This window comes from Hemicordylus capensis, chromosome 14 (assembly GCF_027244095.1).
Source record: "Hemicordylus capensis ecotype Gifberg chromosome 14, rHemCap1.1.pri, whole genome shotgun sequence".
Classification (NCBI taxonomy): Eukaryota; Metazoa; Chordata; class Lepidosauria; order Squamata; family Cordylidae; genus Hemicordylus; species Hemicordylus capensis.
The window spans coordinates 5,876,439-5,893,213 of record NC_069670.1 but is presented as its reverse complement, the minus strand read 5'-3'; the positions used below and the strand labels follow the sequence as shown (position 1 = coordinate 5,893,213).

General features: G+C 51.6%; 1 protein-coding gene across 1 annotated transcript in view; it reads left to right on the top strand.

Moving 5' to 3' along the window:
* The first annotated feature begins 44 nt into the window (after window positions 1–44).
* Window positions 45–16,775, top strand: part of SMG5 (SMG5 nonsense mediated mRNA decay factor) — a 32,763-nt gene continuing 16,032 nt past the window's right edge. Inside the window, exons 1-11 of the mRNA XM_053278245.1 lie at window positions 45–369; window positions 4,388–4,486; window positions 5,000–5,123; window positions 6,432–6,588; window positions 10,314–10,403; window positions 11,321–11,410; window positions 12,625–12,703; window positions 13,823–13,948; window positions 15,365–15,433; window positions 15,906–16,114; window positions 16,376–16,513. Coding sequence (XP_053134220.1) covers window positions 290–369; window positions 4,388–4,486; window positions 5,000–5,123; window positions 6,432–6,588; window positions 10,314–10,403; window positions 11,321–11,410; window positions 12,625–12,703; window positions 13,823–13,948; window positions 15,365–15,433; window positions 15,906–16,114; window positions 16,376–16,513 — 1,261 coding nt within the window. The 5' untranslated portion in view covers window positions 45–289. The remainder of the gene's footprint in view (window positions 370–4,387; window positions 4,487–4,999; window positions 5,124–6,431; window positions 6,589–10,313; window positions 10,404–11,320; window positions 11,411–12,624; window positions 12,704–13,822; window positions 13,949–15,364; window positions 15,434–15,905; window positions 16,115–16,375; window positions 16,514–16,775) is intronic.

Sequence of the window (16,775 nt, the reverse complement as noted above, 5' to 3'; positions counted from 1 at the left end):
CGGCTCCTCCTCCTGCTCTCGCGAGCGTTGGGGGCGAGCTCTCGCGCGACTCGGCTGAAGTGGGCAGCCGCAGGCCCGGGAGAGCCAGGCCGGGCCGGGCGTAGTAGCAGCGGCGGCGGCGGCAGCGCCATGGCGGCCGCGCAGGGACGGTGGTGGCGGCGGCTCCTGAGGGCCAGGCGAGGCCGGCGGGAGAAGCAGCAGCAGCCGGAGCGGCGCCGCGGGCCGGGCCGAGCTTGGAGCGGCTGAGGGTCGCCGGGAGGCCGCGAGAGGAGAGGCCGGGCCGGGCGCCATGAGCCAGGGCAGCGGGAGCGGCGGCGGCGGCGGCGGGGAGCCGGAGGCCAAGGCCCTCCACACCAAGAGGCTCTACCGGTGAGGGCGCGGGGCCAGGAGGGCAGCGTCCCCCCCCTCTGCCGGCCTATGGGGCGCCCCACACAAGGGACGGGCCCCACTCCCCCTTCCTCTGCTCCCTCCCCCACTGGGGTGGGTGGGGGCGAAGGCAACTGCCCTGCAACTCGCCCACGATGTCGGGGGCTGGGGTGAGGGAGCTCTCTCCAAGGCCAGTGGGGGGCTGCTGCTGCTGCTGCTCTTAATTTCACCCCACACGTGGGCATGTGTGGGGCAGGCAGGCGGCGCTCTGTTCTCTTCCCTCCCACGTGCAGGGGCTGGGGAGCTATCCAGTGCTTGGGGATGCTCTTCTGTTTATCCTCCTCCCCCCCTTCAGACATCCTGGAGATGTGTGGGGTGCCCCCTACAAACTTCACTCCTTCCCCACGTGGGGGGGGGTCTCCAATGCAGGGAAGTTCTGCGTCACGGGGCTGCTTTTCTCCAGTGCCCAGCCCACTCTGTCTATGGGGTGGGCACCCAGTTCTCCCCTTGTCTGCAGGAGGTCTTCAAAGCCTGTCTTTTAGTCGTCCCCCCCCAACACCTTGGAGATTTATTGGGCAACCCCCCCTGCTCAAGGGGGCCCTTGATTTATGGGACACCTCCCCCCCTTCTCATGCTCAAGAAGTTCTCTACTCTGTAGGTCAATACCCCTATTGCCCCACAGAGGAAATAGGTGTGGGAGAACAGATTGCTTTTCCATCTTTCATCTTGTCCCTACTCCCACAATACACGTACGTAATAGTAATGTGTGGATTAGGCATCTCCCCAATCAAGGGGTCATCACATTCTCCTTCCCCACCACCACCACCACCGCCACAGTGTGTGTGTTTATGTCGGGGTGGGGGGAGATCTCTAGTACCATGGTGGCCTGTTCTTTTATTTGTCGCATCTCTTTCAGAGACACACTGGAGATCTATGGTACAGGGACCCCCAAGGGGTCAGATCTTTTTCTCCTCTCTCCAGGTTTTGTAAAATACTCTTTTATCTGCGTTCTCTGGAACCTCAGGGAGGAAAAAGGGTCTCCTGTCTCAGAGTCCTCCCTCTGTACTCTTCCCAGATATACGTACATATTAGAGGCTGGAAGCAAGAGGAGATATAACCGAGGCTGTGGGCCTGGGATGTGGTGTAGGAAGTTTCCTTCTGCTGAGTCAGATCCATGGTCTTTCTCACTTACTACTGTCTACACTGACTGACAGCAGCTCTCCACGGTTGCAGTCAGGAGTCTCTCCCAGCCCTGTGATGCTGCCAGGGAGGGAACTCTTATAAGACCCACCCCATCTCTTCCTGGAGTTCATTGTCATCCCGTCAGTCTTCCTAAGCAGAATAGGATGGGTCAGGCAGCCCATGTTCAAGGGGGTTCCCCAGGTGGTGCTGGACTGCAATGCTCATCATCCCCAGCCGTAATGACAGTTGGCCATTATGGCTGGCGATGATGGGAGCTGTAGTCTAACATATGGGGACCCCTTCAAGCTATCCTGTGCTCCCCAACTCCATAGGAAACAAGCCCCTGCATACTGTGGTAGAAAGGAAGATCCCCAGTCCAGTAAATCCACTCTCCTCACCCACTGAGAGTTTTGGGGAGGGACAGGCTTGGACTCCAAAAAGGATTTCACTTGGCCCAGGGTTCAAAGACCAATAGAGACCCTTCCAGGACAGGAATTCTGGTGTGTGTGTGTGTGTGTGTGTGTGTGTGTGTGTGTTCTCTCTCTCTCTCCACTGCCACCTCACCCCAAGTCTTTGGAATGGCATGTAAGAGGCAAAATCCTATATTCCAGTTGTACAGCTTGATTTATGTCATTTGCAAGTGATTTGCTCAAGACCACACAGTTCTTTGTTGTTATTCTCCATGCTGGTTGGCTGCAGTGTTCTCTCTAATTTTTTTCCATCTCTGTGTGGAATGAGTTTTGTTCTGGGCAGCAAGTATCAAGGCAGTGTGTGCACATGTGCATTCAGAGTGGGGCCTTCCCGATTCAACCTGAGCGGGATCTAAAATTAACTGAGCCTTAGAGGGAACGCTGGTTGGCTGTTGGTAGGGTCTGCATTGTGTCCCCACTCCAGTTTTATAGGTCACTGCATGTGAGGAGATAGTGGAGGATGAGAAAAGTGGACAGAGCTGAGCTACCCTCTCGGGCTCCATCCTTGAGACTTATATAGAGATGCTAGCTGGGCACCTTTCAGAGGCACCTTTCAAAGCGTCAGTTTTCTTTATGTTGATCAGGGAGAGCAACTGGCCCTATCCAGCCCTAGCACAACAAGTATGAATTGTCCCCTTTGCTAAGTAGGGTTCACCCTGGTTGCATTTGAATGGGAGACTACATGTGTGAGCACTGGAAGCTATTCCCCTTGGGATGGGGCCGCTCTGGGAAGAGCATCTGCCTGCTTGAATGCAGAAGGTTCCAAGTTCCCTCCCTGGCAGCATCTCCAGATAGGGCTGAGAGAGATTCCTGCCTGCAACCTTGGAGAAGCCGCTGCCAGTCTGTGTAGACAATACAGAGCTAGATGGACCAATGGTCTGTCTCAGTATATGGCAGCTTCCTTTATTCCTATGCCAGTTGCTGGCATCTCCCTAGTAATTCTGACTGTGAGCTCCTTTGGGGTAGGGAACCATGTTCTCTTTGCTCTTTTCTATGTAAACTGCTTTTGATAACTTTTTGACTTAAAAGCAGTAGATAAATAAATACTTTGCTATATCTTGGGCGACTCATTTGAGAGAAAGAGGGTAGAAATGTTCTGAGAGTGGTGTTGCCCAAGTCGGCTGGTAAGTCTGTGGCTCAGGTGGCCTTTGAACCCTGGGCCAAGGCAAGTTCGGGACTCCCTTGGATGGCCCAGAGGTGGGCACGAGAGAATGTTTGCCTCTGGATTGCATCCATGCGGCTTGGCATGTGATGCCTCATTGGGGTCTTCACACTCTCAAAGTAGCGTTGCTTTCAAGTGTATTGGAAATGTCAACTAGGTAGAGTGTCCTTCCCTCTTAAATCAAACGGTAGGTTTTCGGCTTTCTAGAAGGTGGCCTGGGTGTGCTTGTACCCAAGCACTGCACAACTGGTGGTTGCCTGCAGCACGACACATTCCTTGCAGGTGCCTTCCCCCACCCCTCACTAATTTTTCTGTTTGGAGGAGACCGGTACACAATTGTGGCAGAGGATTCTAGAAGGGTGATTGTACTGGACTCTTGTAGTAAAGCCCAAGACTCCTGTAACACCTGGAAGATGAAGACATTCGTTGCGGCACGAAAGTATTTCAGGCTTCTGATCGTGCACAGCTGTGAGGAAGTGGTGGCTGTAGAGGGGCCTGGGGGCTGGGAATAGACTTGGCTTCCTCCCTGCAGCTGCATTGCCGGATGTGCTTTCGGGGATAACAGGTCGCTGCATCAGCCAAACACTGGTTAAAATGGCGGGACACGTGTTAGCCTGATCCAGGTGTTATAACATCACACCGCAGCTATGCGAAGGGGGAGGAAGTCCCACCTGTGCTGCGTCTACAGCAGGGCTTGTCTGAAGCGGGAAGAGCCCTACCTGTGATGGTGGATGCTTCCGTGATTTCGAGTCTGGATTGATGCAGCCTCCCAAAGCTCCCATTGTCATGCTTAGGGCTCCTCACTCTGCAGACAAGCCCCGCTGCAAGCGTGAGTGGTGGGGTGCGCTGCTAATTGATGTGGTGGGGTGTGCCCCCCCCGGTCCCACTGTGCATGGCTACAGTGGGGTGATTTTATAACATCTGGATGAGGCTGCTGTTTTGCTCTTATTTTGGATAAGGTGTGTAAACAGGGATCTGTGAATGACCCAAAATAATTGAGCAGGCACATAGCACCCCTGGAATTCCTTACACATGGAGACATGGGTGCTTCTCTCAAGATACCCGTCTTGGGGTGGCCCTTTGAGAATCTTGCTTGTGTGAATCACCGAGCTGAGGAAGGCCAAGGCAATCTCAAATCCCCCTGCTGCTCTTGAAAGAGTGTCGTCCTAACATTACTGCCTTCCATATTTCTGTGTGTGTCTTGCAGGGCGGTGGTAGAAGCCGTGCATAGACTGGATCTCATTCTTGGAAACAAGGCAGCTTATCAAGAAGTATTCAAACCAGAGAACATCAGCCTGAGAAACAAGTAAGCAACCTGGACCTTCCTGTATTTCCCATTGGGTGTTTCGCCTGGGGCATGGTCTAGAAAAAGCACATACCACGACCTTGCTTGAAGGTCTGGCCAGGAGACCACCTGAGAAGCCCATTGCTTGCACATGGAGTCTCCCATCCATGTGCAAACCAGGGCAGACCCTGCCTTAGCAAAGGGGGCAATTCACGCTGGCTACCACCAAGGACTTCAATCCCTTTCAGTAGGTCTCCTTCAGGAGAGCACGCCACAGGTGGCTGGGCAAGCAGCCTATTTGTGCTCCTGTTCAGAGACTTCCTGGGCAGTTGGACACCCTTTCCTTCCCTTCGCCCACTCTTCTCACTCACTTACTGCCGCCGCGTCATCCTCGGACCTCTAAGGCCTGTTGCCAATTATTTAGGATGCTGCGGAGGTCGAGAACCTCAGCCTGTGGGTGTGTTCTTATCCTGGCTGTGTCAGCAATACGGAGGACTAATTCCTCTTCTCTCCTTCATCGATTTGCTCTCGCAGGTTACGTGAACTCTGTGTGAAGCTGATGTTCTTGCACCCAGTGGATTATGGGAGAAAAGCAGAGGAACTGCTCTGGAGGAAAGTCTACTATGAGGTCATCCAGCTCATTAAGACAAATAAAAAGGCAGGTTCTTCATTCCTTTGATTTGGGGACCCCAGTGGGAGAACATCTGTACTATGGCAGCCTCAGATTTTTAGGGGTGGGTGGGGGGGAGATTACAGAAGTCAGGGGAAGCAGGTTATAAAATGTTCAGTGAGAACAGTCAGTGAAGCTGGGGAGGAAAGAGAAGTTTTTGGTGTGGCACGTGTACACTGTGCCACCCGCTGGCTACGGGCCTGCTTTTCACCCCTGGCCTTGTTCCCACAAAGGTGGCAAACCTTCCTCTGTTCTGGACTGCTTCAGACTGCAGGGTGGGCGGGCGTCTCATGATGTAATGCTTCTTCACACCAGACTTAAAAAAGAAAACAGTTCTCTGCATGCAGAAGCCTAGCACGTGAGGGAGAAGCCTTCTCCCTGCATGCTAGACCTGTGTGTGGGAGAGGGAGAGGAGCTGCTTTCGGTATTCCATCAGTGCTGGATTTTTTGGTATACGCTTGTGTGATACAATAAATAGTTCTTAAAAAAATAATGAGAATGGCCCACTTTTAGTTTGAAGCAGTTCAGGGCAGATGCGGGTCTACGGAAGAGCCATTTATCTGTTGCCTTTCACAATGTAGGGAGCATTTGAACCAATGGAAGGTGCATTTTTTGGTGTTTCTGGAGGAGTGAGTACTTGCTGGAAAGGAAGGTGTACTGTTCGCTAATGGCGTGCACCCAGCCAGCGACTGCTGGTTTCGAAGGTGGGGGGGATACCTTTTTTTAAGACCAGGGAGGATGCTCTCTCTCTCCCCCCGCAAACAGAGTTTCTTCTGCCAGTGCTGTTATTCAGATTCGTCCCCTGGGACAGCAGCGTACCTCCTTGCCACCTCGGTACGTCGTGGGCCGGAAGTGTCTGTTGCGCATGCCCACATCCTCCAGCAACAACCCCTGGAGGGATGCTGTGCCAGGGCTGGAGAGGGCCAGTTGCTCTTTCCCCTGCTCAGTAAAGAGAATCACCACTTTGGAAGGGTGCCCCTTTCGTCAGTGAGCAGGGCTGCCAGGGATTGCACTGGGGACCTTGCGAGTGCTAAGCAGGTGGTCCGCCGGTGAGCTGCGGTCCTTTAACTTCCGAATGGCTACTGGCCAGCAGTTGGGAAGCCCTTAGCGGTAGTGGCATAAACAGAGGTTGAGTGATGGTGGCGGCAACATAGGCGCTGGAAATTCCGGCAAGGGGTGGCCAGAACAAGAATAGTGTGCTTCTGAATGGATGTATCTTCTCTGGGAGGGGTGGGGTGGGGTGGGGTGGAAGCCGCTGGGACATGCCGTAACTCCTCTCCCCTCCCCACTCCACAGCACATTCACAGTCGCAGCACCCTGGAGTGCGCCTACCGGACTCACCTGATTGCCGGCATCGGGTTCTACCAGCATCTCCTCCTCTACATCCAGTCGCATTATCAGCTCGAACTGCAGTGTTGCATCGACTGGACGCACGTGACCGATCCCCTGATAGGTCAGTACTGGCATGCTGGGGTCCGTTTTGAATCATTTTAAGAAAGGAAGGTGAGGGTTGCTTGAATAATCCCGACCTACTGGCCTGCTCCTGCCTCTTCTCTTTGGGGGACACTGTGATTTGGGTGATCCGTGGGGAGGATTGTACCTCTGAATACCTGGCTTTGGCTGAGCCCTAAACTGCCTGTCTCCATATCCCTTAAGGCAGGGGTTCTCAAGCGTTACTCCCCAGCAAGGTTCCCTGTAACAGGGAACTTCTAGGTGGTGGTGACTACAACTCCCAGCATGCCCAGCTGCAATGGCCTTTGCCTGGGGATGCTAGCTGTTGTAGTCAACACCATCTAGTAATCCCTATTACAGGCAACTCTGGTTCCCAGATGGTGTTGGACTGCAACTCCCATCCTCCCTAGCCTTCAGCCACTGTGCCTGGGAAAGGTGGGAGTTGTAGGCCAGCGAGAGCTGGCGGGCTAAAGTTGTGCACCCCTGCTCTAGGATCTGAGTCGGAGGCCACGCCGGGGGCCTTATTTGGAAGATTGGACTAGCCGGGAACCATCTCTCTGCTTGCATTCACCCTCCAGAATCAACACATCTGTGAGGTTTTCTTTAACCAGGTTGATAATACAATTACAACAAATATTTATCACTTTTTGAGAGAAGTTCCCAAAGCCGTTTCCATAGATATAAACAATCAGTCAAACAAATAAATACAATGGCTCCCTGTCCCTAAAGGGCTCACAATCTAAAAAGCAACAAGACCCTAGCAACGGCTGGGAGTGGATAGGGCCAGTTCCTCTCCCCCTGCCAAATCAAGAGAATCACCATGTTTAAAAGGTGCCTCTTTGCTCACTTAGTAGGGGGGATGTTTTTTTAGCTGCTGCAAAATTACTTGATTCAGCTAAATTACCGTAATATCTCGTGCATGTTTGGTTTATATATGCCTTGTTCAGAAATGCATAGATGAATGACCGTTCTAGCTTAATGGTTTAGGAATGAGGTGCACATGGCGAAAGGTGTCTGCAGATATTATCCATGTTGCAGGTTAGATCTAGTTCATGAAAAATCTGCATTGTAAGTGAGGAATACATTGTTTGGGTATTGAATGTTGGTATGACTGACAGTGTTCTTTTAACTTTGTTGAAATAGAAAAAACAAGGTCTGGCCCAACTGTTCAGTGATGGGATTTCTATTTTTTGTTTAAAATCATCTGGTTTAGTTTTTATAACTCGGTGGTTGGCATAGTTTTTGTTTTGTTTCCCACCTCTGTGATTAAGCACAGGGCTCTACCTGATGAATGAACAGTCTGCAGGCAGTGCACAGGGGTGGGAGAAAGAGGAGCAAATGGAGCTCAGAAGCAGAGGCAGCTGTGCCTTCTTTCACGCCTCCCTCCCCAGCTTGTTACAACAAGCCGCCCTGAATCATATTGAGGGGAAGGATGTCCAGATTGCCCCTGTGTGTGAGAGTGATTCTGCCTTGAGGATGGGTGGTGAGTGGGATCTAATTCCCCCTGCTGAGTCCTTTGACCCCTGTGAGTCTGTGGGTGGCCTAGTTCCACCTCTTCTATTTGCTGGTGCATGTTCTGCTTTTGGCTGTCATTGCCTTGTGGGTTGTTTCCTAGAATGATGCATGGAAAGGCTGGTGTCCTCGGCAGCCGCTGCTGTGAGAATTACGTTGATATTTCTGTGGAACTGATGTGCCTCAGTACATCTTTCGGGCCACATCAAGATTGTATCGTGTTTGACTCATTACTTGTATTTTAGTCTCCCCTTTTGAGCTGCTGTATGGAGGACTCAGGGGTTGGGAGACAAGTGGACCATTGTGGGGGTTGGGGTGTCCAAAGGGAGCATGGTGGTCGGGTGGGGAGGTGAGTCCCTCTTTGAGGAATCCTCACCGAGATTTTGTTGCAATCATAGTTCCTGTAGCAGTCGCTGGTACAGAGGTTGGACGGACAACAATCCTCAGTATTCAGCTTTTGTATCTGCTTGCGCCAGAGCTCAATACAACTTATCCTAACTGCTTAGGTTGTCATGAAGGGCATGTGTGCAGTTTTTGGTCACGTTTCTGGCCTGAGAAGGAACTCTTTGTGGAAAGAAGGGTGTGCTGCTGCTGCAGCTATGCTGGCCTTTCATAGGAATGAAGCTGCCATATACAGAGTCAGACTGTTGGCCCAGCTAGCTCAGTTTTGTCTTCACAGACTGGCAGCAACTTCTCCAAGGTTGCAGGCAGGAGTCTCTCTCAGCCCCATCGGGAGATGCTGCCAGGGAGGGAACTTGGAAAAAGAGAGGAGAGCTGATCTTGTAGTAGCAAGCATGACTTGCCCCCTTAGCTCAGCAGGGTCTGCCCTGGTTGCATTTGAATGGGAGACTACATGTGTGGGCACTGGAAGAGATTCCCCTGAGGGGATGGAGCTGCTCTGGGAAGAGTATTGAGGTTCCAAGTTCCCTCCCTGGCAGCATCTTAATGATAGGGCTGAGAGAGATTCCTGCCTGCAACCTTAGAGAAGCTGCTGCCAGTCTGTGTAGATAAAACTGAGAAGTTAGATGGACCTGTGGTCTGACTCGGTGTATGGCAGCTTCGTATGTCCCTATGAACCTTCTGCATGCAGGTGCTCTTCCCCGAGTGGCCACTTCCCGTATGGGGAATATCTTCCAGGGCTCACACATGGAGTCTCACACTCAGTTGCAAACCAGGGCAGACCCTGCTTAGCAAAGGGGGCCATTCATGCTTGCTCCCACAACACCAGCTCCCTAGCCCAGCCCTTGAGGGTAGCAGCACCTGTAGGGATGAATGATGAACATACAAATACATGAAACTGTCTCCTACAGTTTTCTGGAGACTCAGGTAGAGGCCTTTCCCAGCCCTGGAACCTGATCTTTTCACTGGAGAGGCGAAGGATTAAATCTGGCCAGCTTTGACCTGTAGAAATTTTGCGCTCAGCCATGGATTCTCCCTAGGGCAGGGTTTCTTAACCTTGGGCCCCCAGATGTTGTTGGACTACCAACTCTCATCATCCCAAGATATGGCCTTTGTGGCTGAGGAAGATGGGAGTTACAGCCCAAAAACATCTGGGGGCCCAAGGTTAAAAAACCCTGCCCTAGGGCAGAGGTTCTTCGACTTGGGTCCCCAGATGTGTTTGGACTATGACTCCCATAATCCCAAGCCCCAGTGGCTGAGGGGTGATGGGAGGCAGTCCAACATCATCTGTGGACCCGAGTGCCACCTTCTCTTGGGCAGACCTTGTCAAGAATATGAATTGGGACCTCTTGAACCCAGAGCAACACTCATGTCCCTGGACCAGGTCTGTTCAACTTAGGCCCCCCAGCTGTCTTTGAACTACAACTCCCATAATCCCCAGCCACAGTGGCCCATAGCCAGGGATTATGGGAGTTGCTGGCAAACATCTGCAGGAGGGCTGAAGTTGAGCAGGATTTGCAAGGCGGCATCTGTATTGCTTGCTGATAGCAACGGCAAATAATAAAGATCTCTGTGCACACAGAGTAGGACCATATGGCATAAGAAGAGCCTTGCTGGATTGGACCAGTGGTTGTGGCTGGAGGTGGGGAGTTCCAGTTCCGCAACAACTGGAGACCCAAAATTGCCTACCCCTCTTCTCAATAATAATTAAGAATGTCCACGTGGCCATTGAATCCAGCCTGGAGCGCTGACGATTGTGCTGCTCCTCAGCCTCTCTGCCCCGGTTGCCTCACTGACGGATTGTTTCGTCCCTAGGCTGCAAGAAACCTGTGTCTGCATCGGAGAAGGAGATGGAGTGGGCTCAGCTGGCCTGCCACCGGTGTCTGGTATATTTGGGCGATTTAGGTGAGAGCTGGTGTGGGTTTCACAGTGGAGGTCCTTGTCTTGGGGTGAGGGAGATCTGGGTGCCACTCTGGCCCTGCGTATCTATGGTTTTCTTGCGGAGGGAGGAGAATTGGGTTCTCGTGACCTGGTCGATAAAGCCGTAAACGACTTGGGTGCTGTGCTCCCTGCAGCAGGGATTCCCCGATATGGTTGACTAGAACTCCCATCAACTCCAGCTGCATCAGCCTTTGGCTGGGAGTTAGGGGAGTTGTAGGCAGCATCTGGGAATCGCTGTTACAGGGAGTACTACTTGGGTTCATCACCATCACCCAAGGCCCCTTGGTCCTCTGAACCGTGTTCAGCTAGCAAGTGTGCATTCATAACAGCTGGCTCACAATTGTGGAACTTTTCCCATTTGAAGACTCTGCAAAATGTGGATTGGCTTCTCTTCTGCATGGCCTTTTATTCTGGGACTGGGTCCTGGGAGTCCATTAACACAGCAGTGCTGGGGCAATTAGGCTGCTGAATGTGGATGCGTAGTGGGTAACTTTAAAGAACCACAGGTATGGACCCACAACAAAATATGGCAGTATAGAGACCATGGAATAGGTTACAGCTAGTGCTAAATATTTATTGTGTGACTTCCTATGCATGTATAGTCGTCAACAGAACAACACATTTCAGTATGCAGTTTCCCCCTCCATTCCTCAGGAGAGTTTACACCGGGCCTGCTCAACTTAGGGCCCCCCGCCAGCTGCTTTTGGACTACAATGCCCATAATCCCCAGCAGTATTTGCCCAAATTTTATTTAAATTGGTGTGCGAAATGAGTTATGTTCTGGGCAGCAGTATCAAGGCAGTGTGTGAGCTTCAGAGTGGGACCTTCCTGATTCAACCTGAGCAGGATCTCTTTGTGTGTGTTTCTTCTTTTTAAACCAGCTCGGTACCAGAATGAATTAGCAGGAGTGGACACAGAATTGCTGGCGGAGAGGTTTTACTACCAAGCCCTTTCTGTCGCGCCACAAATTGGTAAGTGTTGAGCCTGAGTATCTAGGACCTTTCTAAAAGTTCATGTCTGAAAGGGATTGGCAACCTTTGGCGCTCCTGCTGCTGTTGAACCACAACTCCCATCATCTCCAGTGGTAGCTTATTGTGGCTGAGTTGCGGTTCAACAGCGGTTGGAGTGCCAGAGGTTGCCTGCCCTGCCTTGCCAATGCTTCCACAAGTTGCTAGTCCACAAACACCCTTGGCTTTCTTCCCCACCTAAATATGTGGACTAAAAGCAAAAGAGAACCAGCTTTGGTAATGCCCCCCCCCCGAGCCTGTGGGGGTTCCTGTCAGATGCAAATGACTATCTAACACAGTGGTTCCCAACCTGGGTTCCTCCAGATGTTGCTGAACTACAATTCCCAGCATCCCCGACTACAATTTATTGTGGCTGGGGATGCTGGGAGTTGTAGTTCAGCAACATCTGGAGGAACCCAGGTTGGGGACCACTGATCTAACAAGCCATAGAAAATAGGAAGCTGCCATTTACTGAGTCAGACCATTGGTCCATCTAGCTCAATATTGTCTACACAGACTGGTAGCGGCTTCTCCAAGGCTGCAGGCAGGAGTCTCTCTCAGCCCTATCTGGAGATGCCACCAGGGAGGGAACTTGGGATCTTCTGCATGCAAGCAGGCAGGCGGTCTGCCCAGAGTGGCCCCATCCCCTGAGGGGATTCTCTCCCAGTGCTCACATGCAGTCTCCCATTCAAATGCCAACCAAGGCAGACCCTGCTTAGCAAAGGGGACATTTCATGCTTGCCACCACAAACCAGCTCTCCTTCTCCTTGTCGGAGGCAAAACTGTATTGATCTCTAGGTGAAAGCAGCCTTGGAGGAGAAGGGGTTAAAGAGGCCTGTGCCAGAATCTCAGCGAGCAGGGTGGGCAGAGGTGAAATTACTGGCCCATCAGCTCTTGCTGTGTTCCAAGTGTGGCCCCTATTAATGTGGTCTGGGTACACCAGACACTGCAGCAATTACAGAATCTTAAGTGGCTATGGCCTTGATCTGAAATCCAGATGGGAGATGGCCACGATCCCCATATAAAAGCAGGTTCCGTGTGTTTCTTTGGGGGGGATGGATCCCTTGCACCCAAAGAGAAGTCCTGTCCTTTTATCACGGGCTTCTAGCCCTTTGCGTTTCTCGATCTCAGATTTTGTTGGCATGTTTACACTCTCCCTTTTGTCTTCCTTGGGACAGGTATGCCGTTTAACCAGCTTGGGACGCTGGCTGGGAGTAAATACTACAACGTGGAAGCCACCTACTGCTACTTGCGCTGGTGAGTTTGTCCCCCGCGGACCTCCCCCTCTTGGCGAAGAAGACAAGCGGGCTCCTGTCTGCTGGTCATCTGTTGCTTTGGGGCAACAAGGTGTTTTCCTCTCTGCGCGGTTGCCTGTTGACTGAGTGACTGTATATAGCTCTCTGGACAAAAGTTGCTGGAATGTGGCTCTGATAGCCATCTAACCTGACCGGCCGCGATGTTGATTGCTCAGTTGCATGTAATGTGGACCTTGTAGATTTGGGCTGCAAATCTGGGCAAAGAAGGTGACCTCCCTCTCCCCCCGGCTTGCCACCGCCCTTGGAAAGTAGTGTGCATTTGAAAATTGGAAGTTGGGTTTTGGATACCACATTCTGACACCAAAGCTTGAGAATCCTGGCTGCTGCTTCTTTTTTAAAGTGTGTTTGGTGGGGAAACGTGGTTCTACTAGAGATAAGCACGAGCCTGCAGGAACTGGATGGGCAGGGAGGGGTACCTTTTAAAGATGCAGGTAAGGACCTCCTTACCTGCTCGCCCCTGCCCTGCCACTTCCCGTGCACATCCCTCGGTTCTGTCCCTTGTGGCCAAGCAGGGTCTCACAAATGTTGGTCTGGCTTTTTAGCCAGGTATGATTTCTGCTCACTGTCGACCTCTGGCCGTTTCTTCTTCAAACGTTGCTGTAAAAGAGAGAAGTTCCTGTGTCTCTTTTTAGCACTTGAACGTGTGTAGGAAGCTCTAGAAAGAGCCTTCTTCCAACCCCACAGCAAGTGAGACACAACAGGAGAGGGTCCCGCTGTCCCCTACCTTTTCCAAATTCCAGTGCAAAGTGAGACAGACACCTCCCCTTCCCCAAGTCCTGGAAAGTTCCCTGAGAAAGGCCCAGGATAGGATGAGCAGTCGCTGGAAGGGGCTTTTCCAGTGCATTAGAGAACACTTTGCAGGTTCAGAAAAAGTTAAGCAAAATAATCAAAGAAATGTAAATCTGGCGGATCCGAGTATGCAGGAGTCTGTCCTTTTTAAAAAACAACAACACAAGATGGGGGAAAGATTTGTGATGCATGTAGCCTGGTTTGCAAGGAAAGAGCAATGAGAAGTTGATGATTGTGAGGCTTTGTGTCTGAGACTTTGTATCTCTTCTAGTATCCAGTCTGAAGTGTCCTTTGAAGGTGCTTCCGGGAACCTCAAACGCCTGTACGACAAGGCTGCCAAAATGTATCACCAGCTGAAGAAATGCGAAGCCAGGAAACTGTCGCCAAGCAAAAAGAGGTAAGAGCCCCGACAGCTGGAACAAGCAGGGCCTGAAGTCAGTCCGGCCTCTAGTTGGGGGGTCCTTGGCCTTCCATCATCCCCTTGGTCCATCTAGCTCAGCATTGTCTTCACAGACTGGCAGTGGCTTCTCCAAGGTTGCAGGCAGGAGTCTCTCTCTCAGCCCTGTCTTGGAGATGCCGCCATGGAGGGAACTTGGAACCTGGATGCTCTTCCCAGAGTGGCCCCATCCGCTTAGGGGAATATCTTACAATGCTCTCACACATCAAGTCTCCCATTCAAATGCAAACCAGGGTGGAGCCTGCTTAGCACAGGGGACAACTGATGCTTATTACCACAAGACCAGTCTCGTATTTATGAATTAGATTCTAATTCATAGATAGATAATGTATAATTGCTGGCTTAAACAAAGTCTCGTTGAGGTTTCAAAATGTAACCCCAGTCTCAGGCTCTCTTGTAGATCTTTTGTTTTTAAAGCTTGCAAGATCTTCCCTATAATCCTTTGCATTAATGAGGAAGCCTCTGCTGAGGGCTGCGTGTTGAGACACGTTTAGTTTTTGGCAAACTGCTCTCTGAGACGCTGACTCAGGATGGCAACTTCCTGGGTTCTGAAGTCCACCTTGGCACCTGGCTCTGACTCCTAACCATTTGTTACAGGGTTGTTTCTAAAGTCCTATCAGGACCGCTTACAAACTTCCAGTACTGTCTCTACATCCATGAGGCCTAGGAACGTAACCTTAAAAAGAAAAGGAAAAAGTTGGGCTCTGCATCCACTATGAAAAAGCTTGCTTGTGGATGCAAAAGACGCACAGCTTTGGTTCTCGTGGGCAAGAAAGTGAGACTGAAATCAGAGCTGCAAGTGCCATGCTAGAGTTGTTCGTAGGGCACAAGCTATTTTTGCATTTTGAGCAAAATTGTAGCCCGGTGTTACAAGCAACGTGCCCATCCATGGCATGTCCTGGGTGTGTTAATCTGCCTTTGCAAATCTACAAAACAAATTTCCCTGCAGAATTTTGCTGTTCACGTATTTCTCTGTTCGTCAATTGAGGTACAACAATGGTAGAGGGGAACAGAACCCTCTCTGTCCGAGTTCGCAAAGGTTTCTCTGCCTAAGTTGCTTTGGGACCAGTGTTCCCTCTAACAGGGATTCCCAGACGTTGTTGACTACAACTCTCATAACCCCCGAGCAAAGGTTATTGCAGCTGGGGATGCTGGGAGTTATAGTCAACAACATTTGCGAATCGCTGTTAGAGGGAACACTGCTTGGGATATGTTTTCTCCTCCTCACTGCAGGCTATTAGTTAACTGGCATCGTACAAGAATGACCTCCTTTCTGCTCTTTGAGCTCTAAGCCAGATGTGTATGGTTTGCTAAATGTGTGCGCACTCTTTTCTCCCCCCACTCTCCCGTGCATAGGTGCAAAGACATTAAAAGGTTACTGGTGAGCTTCATGTACTTGCAGAGTCTCCTTCAGCCAAAGAGCAGGTAAGGATCTTGCATCTTATTATTATTATTATTATTTATTATTTTTACATTTTCTATCTTATTTCCTCCTTGGAGGAAGAGCGGGATATAAATGTAAAAAAACAACAACCCAGGCCTCATTCTGGATTAAGAACATGAGAACAGCCCTGCTGCTGGATCAGGCTCAAGGAAGCCCATCTTGTCCAGCATCCTGTTCCCCACAGTGGCCCACCAGATGCCTCTGAGAAGCCCCCAGGCAAGAGGCGAGGGCATGCCCTCCCTCCTGCTGTTGCTCCCCTGCAACTGGTCTTTAGCAGCATCCTGCCCCTGAGGCTGGAGGTGGCCTGTAGCCACCAGACTAGTAGCCCTGGATAGACCTCCATGACTTGGGCTAAGATGACGTGATCACCCTGTCCGGTTAGGGCACATGGATCCGGTTCGGGGAGGGAGAATGCGCTGCCCGGTTAACAAACCTCTGTGGTCTCGCCCGCAGTTCTGCAGACTCTGAGCTGACCTCTCTCTGCCAGTCGGTCTTGGAGGATTTCAACCTCTGCCTCTTCTACTTGCCCTCTCCGCCTAACACGAGCGCGGCCAACGACGACGAAGAGGAGTGCGAGAGCGGCTACTCCTTCCTGCCGGATCTCCTCGTCTTCCGGATGGTCACTGTCTGCCTGATGAGTGTCCACAGCCTCAAGCGGGCAGGTAATGGGCGGGATTCTCTAGGAAGCTGCCGTCTACTGAGTCAGACCTTTGGCCCGTCTAGCTCAGTATGGCTGACGTGTTTCTTAGCTTGTACAAGCAGGATGTTTAATTTCCGGATAACATTTGGATCTTGATCACATAGCCAATCCCGAGGAGTTTAGGGTGCCTTCAGTCGAAGAATGGCATCCTGCGTCTGTCTCTCTCTCTCCCCCGCCCCCGCCAGCTGTTTGATCTCCCCAGCTGTCTCTCCTCCTTTTGCAGGCTCCAAGCAGTACAGTGCAGCCATTGCGTTCACGCTGGCCCTCTTTTCGCACCTCATCAACCACGTCAACATTCGCTTGCAGGCGGAACTGGAAGAAGGCGAGAACCCGGTTCCGGCCTTCCGGAATGATGGCACAGGTGAGGGCCGGGAATTGGCCACTGTTGGATCTCAGTACGGCAGGGCTGCTCGACCTCGGCCCCAACGTTCCCAAAGCGGTCCCCATATTTATCAATCAAATATATTTTTGCAGGCATATTGCCTTCAGTAAGTTGGCGGCTTGTCGGCACCAGGTGATGTTCTGCCCTTGTGGCATTTGAGGGGAGCCCTAGGCGGGTACCCCCTGCTTCTGGCTCAGACTTTGTTTTTAGGCAAAAAGCAAAGCCCTGTTCCGATGTTAGA